This window comes from Scleropages formosus, chromosome 5 (genome assembly GCF_900964775.1).
Source record: "Scleropages formosus chromosome 5, fSclFor1.1, whole genome shotgun sequence".
NCBI classification, from domain to species: Eukaryota; Metazoa; Chordata; class Actinopteri; order Osteoglossiformes; family Osteoglossidae; genus Scleropages; species Scleropages formosus.
In genome coordinates this window covers 1,389,072-1,407,513 of record NC_041810.1, presented here as the reverse complement: position 1 = coordinate 1,407,513, position 18,442 = coordinate 1,389,072, and the positions used below count along the sequence as shown (strand labels likewise).

At 44.7% G+C, this 18,442-nt stretch overlaps 2 protein-coding genes across 13 annotated transcripts in view; both read right to left on the bottom strand.

Annotated features, from left to right (window-relative positions):
* LOC108930430 (uncharacterized) overlaps nt 1–4,045 on the bottom strand; it is a gene marked incomplete at its 5' end in the record, with an annotated part of 157,895 nt that extends 153,850 nt beyond the window's left edge. The window contains 2 exons of the mRNA XM_029251848.1: nt 3,493–3,504; nt 4,012–4,045. Coding sequence (XP_029107681.1) covers nt 3,493–3,504; nt 4,012–4,045 — 46 coding nt within the window. The remainder of the gene's footprint in view (nt 1–3,492; nt 3,505–4,011) is intronic.
* A 10,066-nt stretch (nt 4,046–14,111) lies between these two features.
* Nucleotides 14,112–18,442, bottom strand: part of LOC108942567 (epidermal growth factor receptor kinase substrate 8-like) — a 42,225-nt gene continuing 37,894 nt past the window's right edge. For all 12 annotated transcript variants that reach the window (XM_029252232.1, XM_029252233.1, XM_029252231.1 and 9 more), the window contains exons 19-21: nt 18,144–18,327; nt 16,612–16,744; nt 14,112–15,192 (exon numbers count right to left, since the gene is read on the bottom strand). In XM_029252232.1, the coding sequence (XP_029108065.1) occupies nt 15,082–15,192; nt 16,612–16,744; nt 18,144–18,327 (428 nt within the window). In that variant the 3' untranslated portion in view covers nt 14,112–15,081. The remainder of the gene's footprint in view (nt 15,193–16,611; nt 16,745–18,143; nt 18,328–18,442) is intronic.

Here is an 18,442-nt window from a genome sequence, read left to right as displayed (position 1 = left end):
ACCAGCCTCAGGGACCTGTGTTCTGGGAGAAGGTACACAGGGAAGGAGGTTCCATGTTTTTGTAAAACAGACTTAAAATAAAATATCCAGTATAATCAATTCATATCCAAACAACATTATTTATGAATGTACTGTATAATAAGTGATTAGTACTTACTGGAACACAATATGGACACATGTGAGCTGGAACTGCACTTGAGTGTGTGTGGAGCACTGCAGTTGACCAGGTGAGACTCAGTCCCAGAGCACTGGTACCCTGTGAGACACACATCAGTGTCCCCTGTCCCAGACATGGAGGAGCTGTAGATCCTCACTGCAGAACCACAGCCCAGCTGTCTGCAGACCACAGAGGCCTCCCTGATGCTCCAGGAGTCCAGGAGAACTCTGCTCCAGGTGTGTTGGTAGTGAACCTCCAACTGACCCCCACAGCCACTCTCTCCAGACAGTCGGACCGTCACATTGAGGCTGGAGAGAGTTGATCCTGCAGAAACATCAGAACCTCTTACAGGGTGTCTTACAGCACCAACAGTTCATTCTGTGTGTAGCGTATTAGTTTTACAGTCAACAGATCTGATCTACAGAAGATTGTTTCTATACAGACATGTGACTGTGACCCCTCTCCTATAGTACAGTGATGAGCACAGAACTCCTCACCGGTACAGATGACTCCTGCATCATGTTCATGAGAGCATGGAGCTCGGTTCCATGAAGAAACGGCACACTGGGACAGGTGTGTCTCCTTCCCCTGGCACTCAAACACATCAGCCCAGACGGGGCCGCTGCCCTTTCCAAACCAGGCCTGTCCTGGCACTGCCACAGCGCTCCCACAGCCCAGCTGCTGACAGAGGACATTGGCTGCTCTCAGATCCCAGGATGCATCACACACTGTGCCCCGTTCAGTGAGGTATTGTAACTCCACCCTCCCGGAGCAGGAGTCTGGACCGTCCACCAGGCTGGAGTTTGTGTACCCTGGATAAAGTGCAGTGGGATTAGAGAAAATTAAAATACAAGAAATATCAAAAGACAACACACTTTCTAGAAGCTGACATTTAAATATCAATTAACAGAAATATTCCAGGGCATCATATTACTGATTACTCTTAGAAGATACATATTTCAAAACTGTTAATATTCAGAAGCATTTTCTATTTAATCTTACACCATTACCTCCTCTTACTGTTTATACTGGAAAGTAAAAAAATGTGAAGTTGTCACTTTCACTTCAAAGACACTTGAAAAAGACACTTACAAAAACACTCCAGTCCCACGTCAGTGTCATGAGTGCACTTTGTGTCCTCTGTGGATGATATTAAACACTGTCGAAAATTATGTTCATCACCTCTGCACTCAATCTTGTTCTTCCACACCTTGCCATCCCCTTTACCAAAAACTGCTGCTCCCTGCACCTGTACAGGTGTCCCACAGCCCAGCTGTCGACACACAACCTTTGCGTCCTGGAGGTCAAAGTCGGGGTCACACACTGTGTACCATGAGTCTGCAAGAATTTCCAGTCTCCCAGAACACAGGTGAGGTCCTTTAGTGAGCCGAATTGTAATGTTTCCTGAAAAACAATTTGTAGTATTTGGTGAAGCCTGTTTGTATTTTTTATCATTGTTCCATGTTAAAGAAAAGTGGAGACGTTGAAAGATCCCTGTTCTCATCACACTGAGCGAGTAGCTGAACATGAAGAGCTCAGTCAGTAGAGGAACCTGCACTTGAACCTAACAAACACACACACTGACTGTATTCAAATACTGCTGGGGCGGATATTAAAAATTAATATGTTCCATGTACACTTCGAGGGGCTGCTAAACTCATCCCTCAGTAACAATTTGTCCCATTTATTCAAGAGAAAAGAGTGAAACTGGACAGAACAACTGGTGAAACTAACATTCCATCCAACACTGAGCACAAACACTCAAAAATCGACATACAAGATACATACATATAACACACAGTACGACATTAATTAATTTAACTTGAACACCTAAAAAGTTGTAGGAAAACGCCACAGACGAATCGAAACGATTGAACGACAATTATCGAGCCAGTTATTGACCAGTAATCGATAAGTTATCGAGAACACAACGCAAAGACATTTTACACACCGACAGTGTTTCCTGGACAGAAAACTGAGGAATTAAAGAAAAGAGACAAATTACAGCAGGACAGAAACACAGTAAATCCTCTTTGTGACTCTGAATGTACAACTAACTTATCGTCCTCATGAGAATTCAGAAAAGTCAAGAAATGGGCAAATTACGTCAAGTAAAAATAATGGACAGGAGAAATGAACGGAACAAGAAAAATGATAAACTTCAACAAGATAGAAAAGTCTCCTACCTGAGCAAATGACTCCAGTATCATGAACATGTCTACAATCATGTTGACCCCATCCTCCGTGTCCGCACTCCTTCAGTGTAGATTCTGACCCACTGCATTGCACATTATCCATCCAGATCGTCCCTTCTCCTTCTCCGAAGTGACCGTATTGAGGTGCTGCTACAGCATCTCCGCAGAACATCTGTCTACACACCACTGATGCATCCGTTGTATCCCAGTCATCTCCACACACAGTTCCCCACTGTTCTTCATGACGAACCTCCACTCTTCCCTCACAGGGACTGTTTCCGTTCACCAGCCTCACATCACTGTCTGGAAGAAGAGACACAGAAACACTCCAGTGGAGTCTTTTACATGTTTCAGCTCGAGCTTCAACTAAGTTTCCAAAAAGCTCTGATATGATCAGTGCTGCATAAAGAGCTACAAGGAGATTCGAAATCTAACAGATGTAACAGTGTGTGAAAGAAACATATGAGAGATCAGTGTAATGTTAATACCTGTTGGCCTTTTACTGCCATTTCTCATTATTTGTTTTACCTGAAAATTCCAGTGTGCAGCAGGTCACAGTTTTGTAACCGAAAACATAAAATTCTGATGTACACATTTAAATATATATGTAATACTTTTTTTTCATGGAATTCAGTGAATGAATTTCAATGTAAATATGAAAATGAGAACTTGAAAACAAAATATGCCACTTTCATTTACAAATCAATCGTCAAAAAAATCAGTAACAATAACCCTGATTAAGATGAAAAATATTGTATGCAATACATATTAATATACTATATATACATAGACTTATTACATATTATTATATAAAGTATGTATTTGTTGAGAAAGCCAGAAAATAATTTTCTTTTAACTGAGCCTAAAGATTTTCACATTGTTTAGAACTAATAGATGATACTGGTACATGGCAAACACAAAATAGTACTAAATGATACATGTGTTATAAAAGTTCAATGTTATATTTCATTTTTAAAAAATTTAGTCTTTGTCAGTATAAACAGATCATTCAAATGCTGTGGAAACACATAGACCGATGTAACTTTGCGCAATAATTTAGTGTATACTGAAAAGTCAATGAAAAAGGCTTGTCAGATTTATTACGTTTCCCATATTTCAATCTTTAAAGCATTAATTGACTGTAATTGAATGCTATAATTTTGTTATTGCTACCAAACTAGAAGGACAACTGGCAGCGTAGTGGTTGCCTTTGGACCCAAAAGTTGCAGGTATTATTCCCTCCTCCAACTATAGTCCCCTTGAGCAACATACTTACACTAAATTGCACCAGTAAAATTACTCATCTGTATGAATTTGTAAGTAATAGCAAGTACCTTAACATTGGAAGATGCTTTGTAGAAAAGTGTCAGCGAAATGAATAAAGACATGAAGTCAACATTTTTGGCGTTCATCGAAACTTTAAATTTCAGAAATTCTCTATCTTATTCTTTCTGTATATTGATCTGCATTACATGATTCATATTTTTAAATTATTTTCTCTGATTTGTGATTTTATATTGCACAATTTCATGGAAATCATACTATGGTGATAATGAATGACAACGATTAATTTATTTCCGTTACATGCCCTGAGGGAAATTAACATGCTGTCTACACGCTATGCGTCTGTTTTTGGCTCTAGACTACTGCAGACCTGACCTGAACAAGCAGGTAATAATAATAATAATAATAATAATAATAATGATGATGACGATGATGATGATGATGATGATGATGAATAAACTAAAGATAATATGTGTGATTTGAAAATAAAAATTTGTTACTTCATTGCTTCGCTTTTATCTAAAGCAGACAATATTTGACCTATGTACATATGAACTACAGTATTTTGTTGAATTAGTTCTACAGCAGCAGGGGAATGTGAGGGTTGAACCAGCAACCTTCCAAGTAACAAGTTCATGTCCTTAATTGTCACATTACCTGTTTACACTACTGCACACATAAAGAGTTTGTTCATTAAATATAAATAGGGTTAATCAAGAGAGAGAAACATTCTCAGAATGAACACATCTAACACATTTTTCCCCAATTACAAGAAATTATTAGATGTAACCAATAATGTAAAAACAAACACATACATCAAAATGTACACACGTACACACACATTTTCAGAACCGCTTGTCCCATACGGGGTCACGGGGAACCGGAGCCTACCCGGTAACACAGGGCGTAAGGCCAGAAGGGGAGGGGGACACACCCAGGAGGGGACGCCAGTCCGTCGCAAGGCACCCCAAGCGGGACTCAAACCGCAGACCCACTGAAGAGCAGGACCCGGTCCAACCCACTGCGCCCCCAGGCATCAAAATGTAGATACATAAAAACAGAAATAAATGGCAGAACCATAGTATTAATGCTGAACCATCAATAATCGTTAACTACTTGTCCTGGTGATGGTCACAGAACACCAGAACCTTTCCGGAATCACTGCGTATAATGATGGGACAGGAATACACACTGCACGGGACACCAGTCCATTGCAGAATAACCACACACACTTAGCTGGATTTGAACCTCCACCCAGAAAAACCCAGGTGTTGCGAGGTAGCAGTACTACTTGTTACACCACTGTGCTGCACAGTATCAAACTTTAAAATGAGATAAAAACTGAACTGCACTGTATCCTGCAGGTGTTATAGTTACAACTTTGCAGTGTCACTCAATTACTTCTTACCAGTGTTTTACTCCCAGACAGTAACATAAACACACATGTAAAATTCACACAATCACCTGTCATCAGTGTTGCTGAAAGTTGTATTTCATATTAACTGTTTAAACAGTCTCCACAAACTGGTGACTTTTCAGAATGTCATCCCCTGACCCACTGAGCTCTGACCTATGAGAGGAGCCCTGGAGCAGAAGTAAAACGTGGTACTTACCGGCTGTGGTGGACAGGAGCAGGGATGAGAGCATGAGGATGAACAGACAGCTCTCCATCTCCATGAGCACAAACCAACTGTCCTCAGAGCAAAGTTCAGAACCCAACCTTGAGCTGTGAGCTCTCAGGGCGAGCGAGTGCCTTTGTACCATCCTGGACCCCCATGGAGAACACGCCCCCAGCCACCAATCACACTCAGCATTGCCTTATGAGAGGAGTACAGGAACACATGAAAAGTGTGGAAACACCAATCAGAGGAATCTCTGTGTGTTTCCTCCATATATACAGACACTGTAGCGCCGAAGTCTGTCTTGACTCCACCTTCCACTGTAAACCACTCAGAAAGACTTACAGTCTCACACAGTTACAGTGTGAGCTCTTCAGTAAGGGACATTAAATGGGGAAAAACTACAAGAAAACTGGGAAAGATACTGCGCTGTCAAAACGAACACTATGGCACACTGATAAGTCGCCGACCTGAGGAGTGTCCAGGTGTGACACAGGAACAAGTAAATGTATGGATTTTTTAACATTCAAAACTGCCACTGTGAGAAACAAAAACATACCAATAGATTTAAAAAGCTGTCGCCCACCACACAAATTGTAAGCCATAAATCAAGTCCCACAGTCCTACTCAGAAAATTTGAAAGTCCAGTTCACAGTCTTTCTCCCCACTGGGGCTCAAATACCCATACCTTGTACTCAGAGCTGACAGTTAAGGAACTGGGCAATGTGGTCATCCTCCCATGTGCCAGGAACCAATACAGACAGCAGTCAGAACCACAACTGTATTGATACTTCTTTTATCAGCCCTGTTTCCATGTGCTCATGTTGTTGACCTTTAACCTACAGTAGGTGGCAGCACTGAGCTGTGTCCCAAGTCCCTTTTAAAACATACAGAAAGAAGACGCTGATCAGACTGAACAAATAACTTAAACTTGTCTACATTTTCCAGTTTAATTTACCCTGCACTTGATTAATGTTGATCCATGTTGCTGACTATAAATGATATTTTACTTACTGAAGTGAAATAGCAGTAGAGTGAAGTATTGTCGTCCCTGCTCAGTCTGTTGCCACACCAATTTTAACCAGAATAAGAAATGGAAATATATTTATCTTGAAACATATTTATCTATGAAAAATACAAGTTTATTCTTATTTATTAATCAATACCATAGAGTGTGACTCTGTGAAGAACAAAGTAGCTACTTGAGAGGCCCAGTTCACCACCAGATCCGTGAGGGTCCAAGTTCATTTCAGGTTTGAGGACACTGAGCTGTAAGAAACGCCAAGTAGCAAATTAAATAGGATTCTGAACAATGAGATTTACTGTAACTACAATGAGCTCAGCTGGGAAAGTGTATTCTAACAACAGTGTCGAGGCCACTGTAAAGTTCTTCATGATGATCTCACCTGCAAACAAGGAGGAAAAGACTCAACAGAAAGCGGTATGTTAATGGAAGGAGTAATAACAGTGACAGAGGAGGTTAGAGAGCTGTAGCTGCATCTTTGGATACTTCAATCATCCTCTGGTCTAAATGACAAATTGAATCAAAATATACACACACAGATCATCTGAAACCATTTGTTACATACAGGGTCGCGGGGAGCTGGAGCCCAACCCGGCAACACAGGGCAAGGGGCTGGACGGGGAGGGAAGACAGCCAGGACGGGATGCCAGTCCATCGCAAGGCACCCCAAGCAGGACTTGAACCCTAGACCCACCGGAAAGCAGAACCCGGTCCAACCCACTGCACCACTGCATCTCCATGCCTCCCACCAAATCAAAATAAATAAATTGTGAAATTGATTCTAGATGTTACTTCCTGCATATTTAATGTGTCTGAAGTATCATTTACAGTACATATGAAACCATTGCAATATATAATGCTTTCTGCCTAAACATTACATACTGTTCCACTTTAATATGCAGGTAAGAAGTTGCAGAAACTTGTGGTATTTGAGGGTTTTCATGCGAGAGGGGACAAATGGTGTGTTCCTCCCACCAGCAGGAATCCATTATGCTTCATATAACGTGCACAGAACCATGTTGATCAGGTAACAGTGCACTGCCTGATGCTGCTTAACGTCCTTTGATGGGATTCCAGAAGAGCTGCAAATCAGTGAAGAACTCAGCACACATCTACATGATGTTTTTGTCCAAAGTGACTTACCATGTTAAGGTTATAATAATTTGCCCATTTATGCAGCTGGGTAATTTTACTGGAGCAATTTAGGGGAAGTACCTTGCTTAAGGGTACAACAGCCAGAGGAGGGGATCAAACCTATGGCCTCTGGATCCAAAGGCAGTAGCTTTTACCACTACAGTATCAGCCGTTCCTACACATTACAGCGCAGGTGAGCTCTGTGACGGAGCTCTGTTCAGCCTTTTGTGTGGCACCTTATCACGAACATCCTCTTGCTCCGTGTCACATTAGCGTGTTTATCTGTCCTCATCCTGACGCCTTTGCAGCGTTGCAGCTGTGGGCCCCTCGTGTGGTTTCTGAGCTCCCGTTGCACGTTTAACGGAAAGAAAGTTATTCATAGCTGGAGCATTATTATTTTTCATTTGCAACTATGATCTCACGGTGAGATATGTTGCATGAGCTCTTAACCAATGAAAGCTACAATAGTGTAAGAGCAGTAAGAGAGGGGGGGCTGATGTAAATGAATGTAAATAGTTGCTATTAGTGTCCATTCTAGTACATAGTGCTGTGTTCCCTTCTGATTATTGTCACGGTACTGATGCTCTGTTTGCCACTGGGGGATTCTGGGTGTTGAACAGGTGACCCCTAACTATTGTAAGGAGTTGGTGGGGCTCAGAGTGACCTGGGGGAACTCTCAGGTGTTCACAAAGTAGTGTGAAGGGCATTTTTCCAGAAACCTGACTCTCGAGTCTTTGTGCAGGAGCTCCAGAGGGGGACAATACAATATTTATCTCAAAATTAACAGCACTTTCCCCAGTGGACATCTCATTGCTTCTTCATAACGGTTAGATAAGATATTTTTCTAATACTGAACAATAATGCAAAATTAACTTACATTCAGCTGATGCTTTTCTCCAAAGCAACTTACAATGTCAGAATTATTTACCCATGTATATAGTTGGGTAGTTTTTCACTGGAGCAATTCAGGATAAGTACCTTGCTCAACGGTACTACAGCTGGAGATGAGGCTCAAACCTGCACCCTTGGGGTCCAAAGGCAATTGCCCTAACTGCTATGCTACCAGCTATTGCAGCACTCCACTTTCACTTGTAGTCCAATTTCAGGTACGTACTGTAATCAAAAATATATACATACCGTATTTATGTTTGAGGGTGGTGTATATTTTGCTTTTAATTATTTGAATAAAAAATAAAACTGATAGCAAAGCAGGTCTCACGCTCAGCTTAGCTAAAACTATAGGTGGTATTGCTGTTCAGAACTAATTCAATATTTGTGTACAAAATGTGACACAGTGGGTAATTCTGACACCTCCTGCCACCCGCTCTGTTGATCTGAGCCTGGGTTCGAAAGTGTCTGTGAGGAGGTCGTGTGTTGTTCTCCTATTCATGTGGTTTCCCTCCCACCGACACACCCCCAGCACGTGCACAGCAGTTCCCATCAGAGGGCGCCCTCTACAGGAGGGACTCGGTACATCTGCAACACATCTGCCAATCAGCCAAGTCTCCAAAATGTCATGGACTTGAGTCACTGTGTGCAGAGTCTTGCTACTTAATGAATTCACTGTTAGTTACTTGCTGTTTACTCCAGTTACTTGTCTTCATAGTTGTCTTACAAAGAATTTATGTTTCAGGGGAATTGGTGAAGCCAAGTTGCTGTGTGTGTGTTTTAGTGAGACTGTCCTGCGACTGACTGGTGTCCCAACTGAACTGTGCGCTTTGCTTCTGGGAGAGACTCCAGAGAAGCACCACCAAAACCAGAAGAGGAGTTACTATACATAGATAAATTTATTCCATCTTTGTTGTATAATTGTCAACTCTTGTGTGCTGCTAGGTTTCTTACTGCTGTACTTTTATAGAAACAGCACAACAGCATCTTGTCCAGGACTTCTACTTTTTCCTAAACACAGTAGTTTAGCTATCTGTCACCAGCCTGCTTGAAATTAACACTGCTATAAAAACAGTAAAGACAAACATATTCATCCAATACTGCATCTGTTGTGTACTGACTGTTAAACAAGATATTAGGTAAATTAATACTCCACGTGCAACAATTTTAAATAATTTCTGATTCCTCACCTTCCTTACATCCTACAGTTTTCCCAGTGCTGGTCCAAACTGATGCACTTCTGGTCCACTTTGTTCTATTTATTGTTCTCTTTTTAGATTTCAGAATCCAACAACATTTTCAAAATCACTCCCTATCAGCAACAGGACTGGGCAAATTTTACCACTTTTTTTTTTCTTTTGTAAATTAACTATTTTGGTAGTAGTTTGCTGTTCTCCAAGCTTTTTTTTTTTTTTTTTTTTCTCTCTCAACAGAAGTGAGGTTAGTAAGAAAGCATGAGTTTATATGGTGTAGGCAGAGGTCAAAGGTCAAAGTTCAAAGTCAGAGGTCAAAGTGTTTTGGTTTCAAGGTTTCTGATCGGTGCGTTGTGATTTGGGCGGTGGTCGGGGCCGAGTGCCCGGCCGACCCAAACCTCGGGCGCCAACTCTGGTTTTTGGGACTTGGAATGTCACCTCACTGGCGGGGAAGGAGCCTGAGCTGGTGCGGGAAGTTGAGAGATACCGTCTAGATATAGTCGGGCTCACTTCCACTCAAAGCTTGGGTTCTGGAACCACTCTACTCGATCGAGGGTGGACTCTCCACTATTCTGGCGTTGCCCAAGGTGAGAGGCGGCGGGCTGGTGTGGGCTTATTAATAGCCCCCCAGTTCAGCCGCCATGTGTTGGAGTCTACCCCGGTGAATGAGAGGGTCATCTCCCTACGCCTTCGGGTCAGGGAACGGTCTCTCACTGTCGTTTGTGCTTATGCGCCTAGCGGCAGTGTAGAGTACCTGGCCTTTTTAGAGTCCCTGGGGGGCGTGCTGGAAAGCGCTCCCACTGGGGACTCTGTCGTTCTACTGGGGGACTTTAACGCCCACGTGGGCAGCGACAGTGATACCTGGAGGGGCGTGATTGGGAGGAACGGCCTCCCTGATCTGAACCCGAGCGGTGAGTTGTTATTGGATTTCTGTGCTAGTCGCGGTTTATCCATAACGAACACCATGTTCATGCATAAGGGTGTCCACCAGTGCACTTGGCACCAGGACACCCTAGGTCGGAGGTCGATGATCGACTTTGTAGTCGTTTCTTCTGACCTTCGGCCATATGTCTTGGACACTCGGGTGAAGAGAGGGGCTGAGCTGTCAACTGATCACCACCTGGTGGTGAGTTGGATTCGATGGCGGGGGAAAAAGCTGGACAGACCTGGCAGGCCCAAACGCATAGTGAGGGTCTGTTGGGAACGTTTGGCGGAGGCCCCTGTCAGAGAGGTCTTCAACTCCCACCTCCGACAGAGCTTCAACCAGGTCCCGAGGGAGGTGGGGGACATTGAGTCTGAATGGACTATGTTCCGCTCCTCCATTGTCGGTGCGGCTGTTCGGAGCTGCGGCCATAAGGTCTCCGGTGCCTGTCGCGGCGGCAATCCCCGAACACGGTGGTGGACACCGGAAGTAAGGGATGCCGTCAAGCTGAAGAAGGAGTTCTATCGGGCCTGGCTGGCTCATGGGACTCCTGAAGCAGCTGACAGGTACCGACGGGCCAAACGGAGCGCGGCTCTGGCAGTCGCCGCGGCAAAAACTCGGGCTTGGGAGGAGTTCGGTGAGGCCATGGAGAAAGACTTTCGGTCGGCCTCAAAGAGATTCTGGCAAACCGTCCGGCGACTCAGAGGGGGGAAGCGGTGTTCCACGAACACTGTTTACAGTGGAAGTGGTGCGCTGCTGACCTCAGCTGAGGATGTTCTCGGGCGGTGGAAGGAGTACTTTGAGGATCTCCTCAATCCCTCCGACACGCCTTCCGTAGAGGAAGCTGAGGCTGGGGACTCGGAGGGGGACTCGTCCATTACCCTGGCTGAAGTTGCTGAGGTAGTCAAAAAACTCCTCGGTGGCAAGGCTCCGGGGGTGGACGAGATCCGCCCCGAGTTTCTCAAGTCTCTGGATGTTGTGGGGCTGTCTTGGCTGACACGCCTCTGCAGCATCGCGTGGAGTTCGGGAACGGTGCCTCTGGACTGGCAGACCGGGGTGGTGGTCCCTCTTTTTAAGAAGGGGGAGCGGAGATTGTGTTCCAACTACAGGGGGATCACACTCCTTAGCCTCCCTGGGAAAGTCTATGCCAGGGTACTGGAAAGGAGAATCCGACCGATAGTCGAACCTCGGATTCAGGAGGAGCAATGCGGTTTTCGCCCTGGCCGTGGAACACTGGACCAGCTCTATACCCTCACTAGGGTGTTGGAGGGTTCGTGGGAGTTTGCCCAACCAGTCCATATGTGTTTTGTGGACCTGGAGAAGGCATTCGACCGTGTCCCTCGTGGCATCCTGTGGGGGGTGCTTCGGGATTATGGGGTTCGGGGCTCGTTGCTACGGGCTGTTCGTTCCCTGTATGACCGGAGCAGGAGCTTGGTTCGCATTGCCGGCAGTAAGTCAGACCTGTTCCCGGTGCATGTTGGACTCCGCCAGGGCTGCCCTTTGTCACCGATTCTGTTCATTATTTTTATGGACAGAATTTCTAGGCGCAGTCAGGGAACGGAGGGTGTCTGTTTTGGTGGCCGCGAGATCTCGTCTCTGCTTTTTGCGGACAATGTGGTCCTGTTGGCTTCATCAAGTCAAGACTTGCAGCATGCACTGGGGAGGTTTGCAGCCGAGTGCGAAGCGGCGGGGATGAGAATCAGCACCTCCAAATCCGAGGCCATGGTTCTCAGTCGGAAAAAGGTGGATTGCCCCCTCCGGGTTAGGGGGGAGTTGCTCCCTCAAGTGGAGGAGTTTAAGTATCTTGGGGTCTTGTTCACGAGTGAGGGAAAAATGGAGCGGCAGGTCGACAGACGGATCGGTGCGGCGTCTGCAGTAATGCGGTCATTGTACCGGTCTGTTGTGGTGAAGAGGGAGCTGAGTCGTAAGGCGAAGCTCTCAATTTACCGGTCGATCTACGTTCCTACCCTCACCTATGGTCATGAACTCTGGATCATGACCGAAAGAATGAGATCGCGGATACAAGCGGCAGAAATGAGTTTCCTCCGCAGAGTGGCTGGGCGCACCCTTAGGGATAGGGTGAGGAGCTCAGTCACCCGGGAGGAGCTCGGAGTAGAGCCGCTGCTCCTCCGCATCGAGAGGAGCCAGTTGAGGTGGCTCGGGCATCTGTTCCGGATGCCTCCTGGACGCCTCCCTGGGGAGGTGCTCCGGGCTTGTACCACTGGGAGGAGGCCTCGGGGCAGACCCAGGACACGTTGGAGAGACTATGTCTCCCGGCTGGCCTGGGAACGCCTTGGGGTTCCCCCAGAGGAACTGGAGGAGGTGTGCGGGGAGAGGGAGGTCTGGAGTACTCTGCTCGGACTGCTGCCCCCGCGACCCGGCCCCGGATAAAAGCGGAGGAAGATGGATGGATGGATGGATGGTTTCTGATTGGTCCATTGAAACTGACCTGACTGGATTGTATGCTTCCTACTAAGAAAAATATTTTCTCTATAGTGAATATACTGTATAGTTGTAACAAGGCACTCTATTTTGCCATAAATAGTTTCTGTTCAAAGAGATTAAAAGCAGTTTCAGATGTAGCTTACTACAGTACTGAAGACGAAAACAGGTTTGTTTGTAGTAAATCACTTCAAAGAGAAATTCCCAGCTTTTTCCCCCATGTTCATTCACAGTTATAAATTCAGATGATGTGTGACATGTTATTTTGTCCCAGCTGCCTTGTGGCAAAAACATCAAGTCCAACTATACAATAAGAGTGACCAGAAGGGTTCGGTAGCAGGAAGAGCTCATTGATCACTACTGCCATCAACACCAGGCGCTGTCCCATTCCACCTGAGTTACCCAGTTCTCCTGTTAACCACCTTTACAAGCATCCATGGAGGAAGCAACAACCACCTCCTGGCCTTGTTGAGAGCAGTAGTGACAACAGAATTATTCAGAAGTAAAAGAAATGAAAGAGAACTCCACAGATACACACACATTTTAAATAGGAGGCACTTGACAAATGGCAGGGGTCTAAATGACCATCGGAATAAGACACTGACAGTACATTCCAGAAGAGCCAGGCTCCAATTAAAAGCCAGAAAACCATGGTAAATATCCAAGACTTTGAACCTCATACTCCTTCACCACCCTCCACACAACACACCAGACAAACTACTTCAGGCCATACCCAGTTGGTAAAGCTCAAGGAAATTCGATCTGCGAACTTCCACAACCTGTCCAGCATGTTTGACACAATGAAGCAGTAATGTAATGTTCCACAGCTAGAAATAAATTTGCATTGTTCCTCTTAAGTCTGACACTTGATTCTCACTTGTAGCCCCTTCTTCAGCACCCTGGCACAGACAGAGAAGCACAACCCCTTAGTATTTAGATCACATTCTCTGGTTGCCCCTTTTAAAGATGGGAACAACCACCCATGATGGCAAAGGAAAGTGCTGTCTGAGGTGTAGTTAACAGTTTAGCTGAATGGTCATCTGATGATCAAGATGGCAATGGTATCTGGTTTGCATCATTATCACACTCTTCATAGGATTCACTGGATCACTGATGCCCCATGCCATTTACCTCCTGGGAGACCGATGACTTCAGATTGCTCTTTGTTAATTAGCATTTACAAGGACGAAGAGAATCAGTGAATTTAAACAAATCTATTCTTTTGTTTACCTTATTTAAATTCTGGTCAACCAGGCACCGATGAGTCAAGGAGTCTTCTCTCGAGTGCAATCACTGTGAGGATCTAGACACCATCTAGCGGGTGTAGGTGATATGTTTTTAAGCCTAAGCAGTTCCTCCCAAATTTTCAGATCATCTTTCTTTGGATGTGGTGGCTCCTCGAACATTAGGTTACACTGGGACATGCAGTAACACATCATCATACCAATATACAGCTTGAAGGCCTCAGGCAGTCTCGCTCTTCGCTTTCATCCTTTCCATCTTCACAGGAGCCAGGCATGGTGCTAGACTAATTTCATCAGTACTGTCAGAATCTGAGCTGGACTTATTGGATTGATTGTTACCTCCCACTTCCACTTCTCAGAATTTGGGGTCACAATGCCAGCGGATGCTGGCACTGAAGCAAATACACAATATACACTACTTGGCATGTTTGAAATCGATTCAAAAGACCTGGAACAAATTGATGCCAAAAACCCATTGATTTCTACCATTAACCACGCTTTTTATTTGGTATTTGGCATTTAATTACATAATGTATTAGCTACAGCATATTGTGCATTTTCTTTACCGACAAACATGCCAGTGTCATTTTTCCTCCCACGTATAATGTCCTCAGGTAAATTCAACCTATTTTGTACCATATAAGAAAAAAACCAGCATTTGTTCATATGCCATTCTTTCAGCCTGTACAAATGTGTGTACTGTGTGTACTATGTGTGTGTGTGCACACGTATGGACGCGTAGTTCAACCCCTGCAGCTCTGTTTGTTCAGGTACATTCCACTGGTATATGCTGCTGAAAAACACGATCCATCATCTGTCCGACATCGGAGTATCATTCGCTCTCCATCTCGCCATGATGTCACTCCTTGAGGCGCTTGTGTCGCCGTCGCATGATGTCAGCGAAGTCACAGGATCTTTCAGGAGCCTCCTGGAGAGAGAGCGCAACAGGGGAAGGGGCGGGGTTAACCAGGGCGAGCAATCAGTGCCCGCTGCCCTCGTCGAAAGACTCCACCCCCGAGTCGCTGGCTGCCGCATTGATCTTCTCCTGCCTCCTCCGCATGATCTCCTGCAGCTCGGAGCCGCCGCTCTTCTGTGGGACAGAGAGACGGAGGATTAAGATGGAGACTTTGAAACAGAGGTACAGACTGGAAATAATGGTGCGTGTGGAGCTAAAATGGGGAATCCTGGAATTTTTGGAAGAGTAGACCCTCCACTCTTAACTGACTGATTAATGGGATCAATCAATCAAATGTTGATAATTGGACAAACAATACAGAAAAAAGGGCACAACTGGACTTAATTACCATTAGGTATCTAACATGGACCCTCCACTTTCAGCAGATTGATTGATTGACTGATCATTAATCAATCAGAAACATTAACAACTAGACAAACAGACCAAATGCGAGTTAAATCTTAAAATAACTAAATGTTTATGATATTGTGTTTGGCTGAGTGAAAATGAGGGGTAGACTGCGTAGTAAAGGGTTAACTAATTATGGAAAGGGGTTTAGCTGAGGAAGAGAAAAGCCATCAAATGGGATTCAACCTAAACACTATAAAACACACAGGGGGCAGTGTCTCTGCTGGCCATTGTCTTTCAGACAGACGTGACACACATGAGTGCCCGTGAATATGCTTGTCACACAGAGCGGTGCTGAAGATGACAATGATGATGACCTTTAACCAGCTTTGTGCTGCTGCGCACAACACTGGGTAAAGAAATTATTTGAGGAAAAATTCATACGATTCAAAATGTTGTGAAGTTTTCTGTTATACACATTGTATTGGAGCAGTTTCAGAAATTCCTCTCCAAACAACTGGGACACATGATCCCAATTTTATTAAATAATAAACAAATAGTTGTTCCAGCAACACTTCACCATCAGCACCAAGGCTCCTACTGCTACTGTGCAAATGAAACAAGGTCACATCTGCCTTTATTTGAACATGAAAATTATTGCTACAAAATGTATGAAATATGGCCAGCAGAGCTGCTCTGCCTCATGATACCTGTAGAAGTGTGTGTGCAAATATCAGTGCATGGAGATCAAGAGGAGTCAGAAGAAGACCTGCGGACAGGAAAGAGAGCAGAGAGAGCCTTGCCACGGTTAAGTAACATCACACCTGCTGTCCCCTGCCTGGCTAAATGCTGAACTTGGGACATGGTGGGACACACTACTTACATCTACTGACCAGCATGAGTCTACCTGACACTTCTCTCCAAAGCAACCAACCTTGATTTACCCATCTATTCAGCAGGGTAATGTTTACTTTATCAATTCAGGGTAAGTACCTTGATCAAGGGTAATGCAGCAAAAGGTGGGAAAACAGGTAGCAGCTCCAACCACTATACACCCTTATGTCCCAATACTGACCCTTCTTCAAAGGGCGCACCTCGCTCTTTGCCCTTCTCACTCCAATTATCATTAGGAATGCAACAATTCCAGAAGCAAAGAAGAAATTAGAGCGTTTGGAGAAGTACAAGGGCGAGGCGACCGATTGTTACCTCGAGAGCAGCCTTCTGCACGGTGACCTGGCTGTAGACGCGTGCGCCATCCTCTGGACACACCGTCTTCAGCTCCTCCTTGTTGAGGGAGAAGAGCTGAGCACCTGTGAGCACCCCCAGACTGCTGATTGTCCTGGGCAACACGGACAGACAGGGCAACGTCAATCCTGTCGCAAGACCGGCTACTGACCCCCTGGGTACACTGGCTCCTTGTGTTACAAACTCTAAAGATACAAACATTTTTCTACTTATTATAACTGTACTGTTGTCAGCTTATTACAGGCAGTCCCCGGATTACGAACGAGTTCTGTTCCTCAGTCTCTCTTTAAGTCACATTTGACATAAGTCAGAACAGTTGGGTATAGTGGGTGTCTGACGTCGTGATTGTTGCACCTTTTTTTTGATGCATTGCCTTCACTTGCATCACATTTACGCTTTGGTGCCACGGTTAGGAGGGAAAAAAAAAAATTAAAGCCAAATACAGTAACACAAGATGCTGTTAACAGTAACGTAGTCCAACTGAAGAGAAGGAAGTCTTTGTCTTACCTCGGGCTCGCGCGAATCGATAAACCGCTGTAGATGCACAATGTTTTGATGCGCGTCGCAAAGTAGCACCCGTTTGTTAAGAAGCATATGTATGTAACTCGAATTTTTAGGCTTTACCGGGGGGGGGGGGGGGGGGGGGTTCATAACTTCAGGTTGTATGTAAGTCGGATGTTCGTAACCCGGGGACAGTCCGTCTTATCAAAATTCTGAAGAACCAACATCGCACGCCTTTCTGGATTCAGCCATTAGTTGGCATTAAAATGGACTAAGAGTGTGGGACTGGATTTATTCACCTCAGTTAAAGAGTTTAGACTTTTACAGAACCTACCCAATGAACAAATGGTGGCACATTTATATTATACTTTTATTGATTGTACACATAATAAGACAAACTGAAAGATGCTGTCAAATGTTGCACATGTTTCAAGCTAATAAAAGAATTAAAAAACAGTCCTGAGCTGGACTGGTCAAAAAGTTTTACAGTGAATCTTTGATTATAGCTTTATTTGATGCTTTTACTGAATATAAAACGTCAATCAGTTCGGGAATATCTATCATTCAGTTTTTATTAACTATGAATTTATAGTAAAAGTGACTCTGGATTTAGAGACAAACCCAGTTATTAATGGACTTCCAGTCTCAACTGTGTTGGAAAGTTGAGGAGCCAGTGCATCTCTGAAACATACTGAACACACTGCTTCCACAAGGAAGCAAACAAGGTGTTCCACGCCGGCATTTATTTCCACAGACATTTTCGGAAGCCTGAAATCGTCCTGACGATTCATTTAGGAAAAAAAAACTCCCCAAACGTTACCTTTCAGTTAAATTGGCCATTCCACATGTTCAGTAAACAGTTTTTGTGCTATTTCTTGTACATTTATGTGTTACCTGACCACCACAGCCAGAAGCCTGAATACCCATCTGGCTCCACTGGCACTCAGACTCTGAAGCGGAGCTCATCTGTGATTAACGGCCAAGTCACTCACACTGAGCTGAAGCCCTTGGCCTCCAGCCAGGCTTTGACCTCATCGGCTGAGGAGTTGTAGGTGATGCTGACGGTAGGCATGCTGGAGCTGCGCGGGGGGATCTGGATCTTCTTCTGTGCACTGCGACCCAGTGTGAGCCTCTGCAGTAGCTCGTCCTGCACCTCTTCCATATTGGACTTCCTGCCTGTGGATCCAAACGATACCCTGTCTCTAAAGGCCACGCAGCAGCAGGTGTTTGTTTTCACAAAATGTTGATTCGTATTGAAAAGATTAAAATGCTACTCGCACGAGAAGTATAC